The sequence below is a fragment of the Oxyura jamaicensis genome (assembly GCF_011077185.1).
Source record: "Oxyura jamaicensis isolate SHBP4307 breed ruddy duck chromosome 9 unlocalized genomic scaffold, BPBGC_Ojam_1.0 oxy9_random_OJ106485, whole genome shotgun sequence".
Lineage (NCBI taxonomy): Eukaryota > Metazoa > Chordata > Aves > Anseriformes > Anatidae > Oxyura > Oxyura jamaicensis.
The window spans coordinates 1-6,149 of NW_023304186.1; the positions used below are offsets into that span (position 1 = coordinate 1).

Below are 6,149 nucleotides of genomic sequence, written 5' to 3' on the forward strand. Positions count from 1 at the left end.
CCCCGGGGCTGCTGGGTGCCCCGGGGCTGCTGGGTGCCCCGGGGCTGGGGTGGGAGGGGGTCGTGGTGTCCAGCGGGGCTGTAGAGGGCTCGGTTGGTGTGATGGGAACAGAAGGACTGCTGCTCCCCGGGGACGTGATGCTGAGCCGTGTGGTTACAGCTGGCCCTTCGCTGGTGCTTGTGCCAAGCATGGTGCCCACCGAAGTAGGGGGGAGAGATGTAGAGTGAAGGGGGGGGCAGCGGGCTGGTTGCAGCTCCTGCCGAGGTGATGCTCGGAGCTGGGGACACGCTGGTCCCCATAGAAGTGCCAGCTGTCGCCTCAGACCAGGTGGATGTCATGGCTGCAGAGGTTGGGCTTTGGGATGTGGTGGCGGTGGTGGTGAGCCCTGGCTGTGTGCTGGTGGTGTAAGGGAGCAGCGTGGTGCTGGCAGGAGAGCCCACGCTGTCGCTCACCTCCAACGGGGGGCTGCTGGGAGCTGCTGGGCTGCTGCCCCAGGTCAGCACAGTGCTGCTGGGGAAGGCATCCCTCGGCACGCTGGGCGTCTCCGGGGTGGAGGTTTCCATTTCAGGGCTGGAGGGAGGCACGGAGGTTGTGTCGGTGGTGGTGGGTGTCGGGGTATCTGTGGGCCTCAGGGAGGCTGAGAGAGCTGAGGTCGCTGTAGCATTGCTGACTGTGGTCTCTGAAAAGAAGTGGGACAGCGAGGTGTGAAAGGCTGGCACCGTGACGGTGCTGGCACCAGCACCACCACCAGCAGGAGTTCCCGGAGGCACCCTGGGCCACGGAGTCAGCAGCGGGGAATCGCCATCCTGCAGGGACCCAAGGCGTGTTCCTCCTGAGCAGCAGCACCCTGCTCATCGGTGTGCAAGGGCAATAAATGCCCCAGCCTGACCAACAAGGAACCAGCCGTGGGCACGGCCGCCCTCTGGGCAGAAACGCCTTCTGGCGCCAGCGATAAGCCCCGTGCCACCACCGCCAGCCCTCCCGGGGGAAGTCGAACAAACCCGTCCAACGGGAAGCGCTGCGCAGGAACCGGTTGCCGCGCTTGGGCTGGAATCTCCTCGGCAGTTTACACAAACCTCTCTGCTGCAGATCTTCAGGAACCGATAACGCGATGCATAAATAGTGGCAGCGGGGAAGCCAGCCCCATAGGAAGGGAGGGAGAGGGGAGCAAATCCCCGCTTGCGTGTTAGGGGTGAGCGGCGAGACGTGCTGCAACCCACGTAAGCCCCGTGCTCTGCAGGGGATGAGGGATGGGGTCAGGGGCTGTTCCCCAGGGCTTGCAAGAGGCCGTAAGGCTGGCGAGCCCTGAATTTCCTCCCTGGACATCGCTTCTGCTTTGTGCTGAGGGCAAACGCTTGCTGTTTCCCAGTCCTACAACAGCCCAGCACCTCTGCCAGCAGGCACAGCTCGCAGGGAAGGTGACACCCCCTGCAGGGACCCACACAGCAAGGTGCAGCCCCGGAGCTCTGTGCTGCAGCACAGCAGAGGCCTCTCTGCCTGCCAGAGATGTAATTGAAATAAAACTTGACGTGGGGGCAAAGCCACCCCGGAGCCACCCAGCGCCCTGGCAGTGATGCTCCCCGCGCATCCCACTTGGCCCTTACCCAGCACCAGCTTGGACACAGCGAGGCTCAGCAGCAGCAGGGACAGGATCAGCCACTCTCTGTGCCCGGCCATGCCCAGGAGGGTGGGAGCGATGTCCCCCCGGCAGGCCCAGCTCCCTGGCACTGCCGTGTCCGCGCTCCCTTTGCGGGACGGAAGCAGAGTGGCCAGGTGAGTGCTTTTATTCCCCAGGTGCTGGCAGGGAAGGGGGGGGGTTTCCACCCAAAGGGCCACTCCCAGGGATGGGCAGGGTGCCCAGCAGGGTACCTGCGGGGGGGGAGTGGAGGGGAGGGGGGCAGCGGGACCCCCAGCACCCCAGGGACATCCCCCTGCACCCCTGGGCCTGTGCTGGGCATGGGGAGGTCGGTGCCAGCGGGGACCCCCTGGGGGGGGGGACCAGGCTTGGTGTCGGGGCTGGGACATCCACCCGTGGGCGGTGCACGGCCAGGAGGCCCCTCCCCTTACCCTGAAACCCCGCCCCTATTTTTCTTGGCTCCGCCCCCTTTTTCGAGGCCCCGCCCCGTGTTGTATAACGCCCGCCGCCACGTGGGGGAGGCTCCGGGGAAGGCTCCGGGGGTCCCCGCGGGTCCCGCCGGTGCTGGCGGCCGTCGGGCCGGGGTCCCGGGGCTGTCCCGAGCCGAGGATGCCGCGGGGCAGCGGGAAGAGAAAAGCCTCCGGGGGTGGGGAGGCTGCGAAGAGGAGGGAGGAAGAGGAAGAGGCGGCGGGGAGGCTGGAGGCAGCGCTGCGGGAGGCCCGGCGGGCGGCGGCCCCGTCGGTGTGGGAGTTCAGGTACAACAAGAAGCGGGTCCGGCTCGTCTCCCGGGGCCCCGAGCTGAGGGAGGACGCCAAATGCATCCTCTACTGGATGTCCCGGGACCAGCGGGTGCAAGGTAAGGGTCCGACACCCCCCCCAACCCCCCCCGTCCTCCACTCTTCCCTGGAGCTGGAGGACACTTGGGGGGCTCCTTCAGCACAGCCCCCAGCTCCTTCCCCTTGTAGCACGTCCCCAACGCAGCCCCCTGTGCTTTATCCCCCCCCAGACAACTGGGCTTTCCTCTATGCCCAGCGCCTGGCCCTCAAACAGGAGCTGCCTCTGCGCGTCTGCTTCTGCCTGGTGCCCAAATTCCTCGGTGCCACCATCCGCCACTACGGCTTCATGCTGAGGGGGCTGCAGGAGGTCAGCAAGGTACGGCCACCACGGAGACTGGGGGGGGGGGTCAGGGTGGGACACGGAGCCACCAGGGCCATCCCTCAGCCATCTCGTCTCGTTGCAGGAGTGCACGGAGCTGAACATCCCCTTCCACTTGCTGCTGGGCTATGCCAAGGACGTGCTGCCCCCCTTTGTGGTGGAGCAAGGCGTGGGAGGGCTGGTGACAGACTTCTGTCCCCTGCGTGTCCCCAGGCAGTGGGTGGAGGATGTCAGGGAGCGGTTGCCCGAGGATGTGCCCTTTGTGCAGGTGGGTCCCCGTGATCTGGGAGGGGGGGAAACCCAGGCTGGTGAGATAGGGAAGAAAGGAACAGTCTTCTGCTTGGGATGGCTGTGGAGGTGCATTGGAGTGGCCTGAGCAGGAAGGGTGAGGACATTGTCTTTGGTGCGGTGTGGGTCATGCTATCAGGATCATTTGCTTCTCGTTTGCTCACTTCCTTCTCTGTGGCTTTGCTTCCCAGGTTGATGCTCACAACATCGTGCCCTGCTGGGTCACCTCCCCCAAGCAGGAGTACAGCGCCAGAACCATCCGAGGCAAGATCCACAGCCAGCTCCCGGAGTTCCTCACCGAGTTCCCTCCTGTCATTCAGCACCCGCATCCCCCGTCCTGCCTCGCAGAGGTACTGGGAGCCACCCCTCCAAACCCAGCCCCAGATAGCTTCATAGCTGCTCTGTGATCCTGGGAGCGGGGACAGTGACCTGGCCACGGGCAGAGGGAGATGGGGAGACCCTGGGGAAGGGAGATTCCCACCCCATTCTTCCAGATATTGAGCAAATCTCAGCTATGAAGGGCTGGTTTGGAGCTGGCACGAGCTGGGGGCTTGCAGGTTGGGGACAGACTGAAGTGGGCACGTGGGGGACATATGTAGGGATCGGGGCAGCCCTGGCTGGAGAGCATCTGCTGCTGCGGCTCAACTCTAGCACAGCAAACGTACTCACACTGCTTGGTTGCTCGCAGCCCATCGCATGGGACGCCTGCTACTCCAGCCTGCAGGTGGACCGCTCAGTGGCGGAGGTGGAGTGGGCGACCCCTGGCACCTCCGCGGGGCTGGCTGTGCTGCAGTCCTTCATCGCTGAGCGGCTCAAGTCCTTCGGCTCCCAGCGGAATGACCCCAACAAGGCGGCTCTCAGCAACTTGTCTCCTTGGTTCCACTTTGGTGAGCGCCCCGGCTGTCCTGCCACATGCGGTGGCATAAATGGGTGACCTGACCCGCACCTTCCCCGTGTCCCCAGGCCAGGTGTCCACCCAGCGAGCCATCCTGGAGGTGCAGAAACACCGGCGTGCGCACAAGGAGTCGGTGGATGCGTTCGTGGAGGAGGCCGTGGTGCGGCGGGAGCTGGCTGATAACTTCTGCTACTACAACGAGAACTACGACAGCCTGCAAGGTAGCGCCCTGGGGCAGGTGGGCAACTCTTGGGGCCCAAACTGTGGTCACCAGAACTTAGCAAGCCCCTGTTTTCCCTAAAGAAGGGGCCATAGGGGCAGTAATGTGCCATCAGTATCATCTCGATATAGGGCAGGAGGCATAATGTCCCCTTGCAAGGCTGCCTGAAGGGCTGGGGTCTCCGGCACTTTGTTCCCCCCTTGCCCACCGAGCAGGCTGCTCAGCATTGCTCGTCATCTCCCACAGGTGCCTACGACTGGGCACAGACCACCCTGAAGCTCCACGCCAAAGACAAGAGGCCTTTTCTCTACGAGCTGCAGCAACTGGAGCAGGCCACCACGCACGACCCGCTCTGGAACGCTGCCCAGGTCAGGGACTCCCCAAAGGCCCCGCTGCCTCCCCTGGGACCTCCAGCCATGCCGAGCAGGCTGCGGCCGTGCCGTGGGGTGAATGGGGTCTGGGAGAGGCACAGGTTTCCCCAGGCTGACCCCTGCGGCTGTCCCCTTCCCCACAGCTGCAGATGGTTCGGGAGGGCAAGATGCACGGCTTCCTGCGGATGTACTGGGCCAAGAAGATCCTGGAGTGGACCCGCTCCCCCGAGGACGCCCTGCGCTTTGCCATCTACCTCAACGACCGCTACGAGCTGGATGGGAGAGACCCCAACGGCTATGTAGGCATGTTGCGGGAGGGGTCACGGGGTGGGGGTCCCCTCCCTGATGGCCACAGCATGGGGAAGGGGGACAGGGCTCTCAGCCTCTCCACCTTCCTTGGCACCCCAATGTCCACCTCCGCGTCCACCAGGCTGCCTCTGGTCCATCTGCGGCATACACGACCAGGGCTGGAAGGAGCGGGAGGTCTTCGGGAAGATCCGCTACATGAACTACTCTGGCTGCAAGCGCAAGTTCGACGTGGACCAGTTCGAGCGCCGCTACGCCCACCGAGAGCTCTCCCAGTGACAGCAGTGCCTGGGATGCAAGGGGTGAGATGGGTCGTACTCCTCCCTGCTTGGGGTGGATGTTCCTTTGTCATGGTGCTGGCTCACACCTAACCTGGGATAGCCCTGGGTGCTGCTGGAGGGCTCCTAGCAGTGGCAAGCCCCAGGGTTTTGCAGGTTTCTGATTTCTGTTACCCCCAGCTAGAAATGAGGCAGCTGTGCAGGGCTTGCTGCAGGCAGCAAGGTGCAATCCTCAGCCAGAAAGCTTTGGAAGCTTTTGAAAAAGCCAGGAAGCTTTGAAAGCTTTACATCCACTGTGCTCAGGATAAGCCAGAGTCTGTGCTGCTGCTACCCACAGCTTAGTTTTTTTATTTTTTCCCTGGGGAAAGAAAGGTCCCCAGAACCGGGCTCCCCATGCTGTGCTTCCTGCAGAGCTCCTCGGTGCAGAGCCAGTGTGGTGCCGGGCTTGCCTTTTGGTGTAAGGCTTACAGTTTGTATCCCCGGTGTTTGTGGGTCAATGCGTGAGCCCTGCTCCTGGCAGGGGGCTCAGCCTCGGTAAAGAAAAGCTCAGAACACCACACTTAGTTTAACTTAGTTTATTAGGGACGGCGTTTCACTGCTCTGCTGTGCAATAGTCCCGTGGGGAGGGCTCTGGTTAAATGTCAGGGCAGCCCCTCGCTCTCCCTTCAGACATCGCAGCAGTGTTAGTGTTGTGCGTCACCTTGCCCAGAGACCTCCGCCGGGTTTTGGGTTCCCATTGCATCCAGAGGGAGGGGGGGGGAAACACAAATAAACCAAAATCCATGCGCTTGTCTCTAAAGGTACTCAGTGCTTCTAGAACTGGACGTGGGCAGTCGCTCAGCCAGTGGCCCACGACATTAAAGTGCTTCAAACAAAACGGTGTGGGTGAAGGTGTGCTCCTCTGAGCCAGCTTCTAGGAGGGGGGAGACCAGCTCCAGACCTGCCGAGCTGGATGGCAGCATGGGGACAAGAGGCAGGGATCGTGGCAATGCTCTCTGCT

The 6,149-nt window shown here is 63.2% G+C and overlaps 1 protein-coding gene across 1 annotated transcript; it reads left to right on the forward strand.

Annotated features, from left to right (window-relative positions):
• The first annotated feature begins 2,230 nt into the window (after window positions 1-2,230).
• On the forward strand, window positions 2,231-5,392 carry LOC118157695 (deoxyribodipyrimidine photo-lyase-like). Its single transcript, XM_035312133.1, has 9 exons — window positions 2,231-2,492; window positions 2,643-2,788; window positions 2,877-3,059; window positions 3,271-3,429; window positions 3,768-3,966; window positions 4,043-4,195; window positions 4,441-4,562; window positions 4,709-4,868; window positions 4,996-5,392. Exons 1-9 carry the CDS (start codon window positions 2,246-2,248, stop codon window positions 5,148-5,150), a joined length of 1,524 nt encoding a protein of 507 aa, XP_035168024.1. The 5' UTR covers window positions 2,231-2,245; the 3' UTR covers window positions 5,151-5,392.
• Window positions 5,393-6,149: the final 757 nt, after the last annotated feature.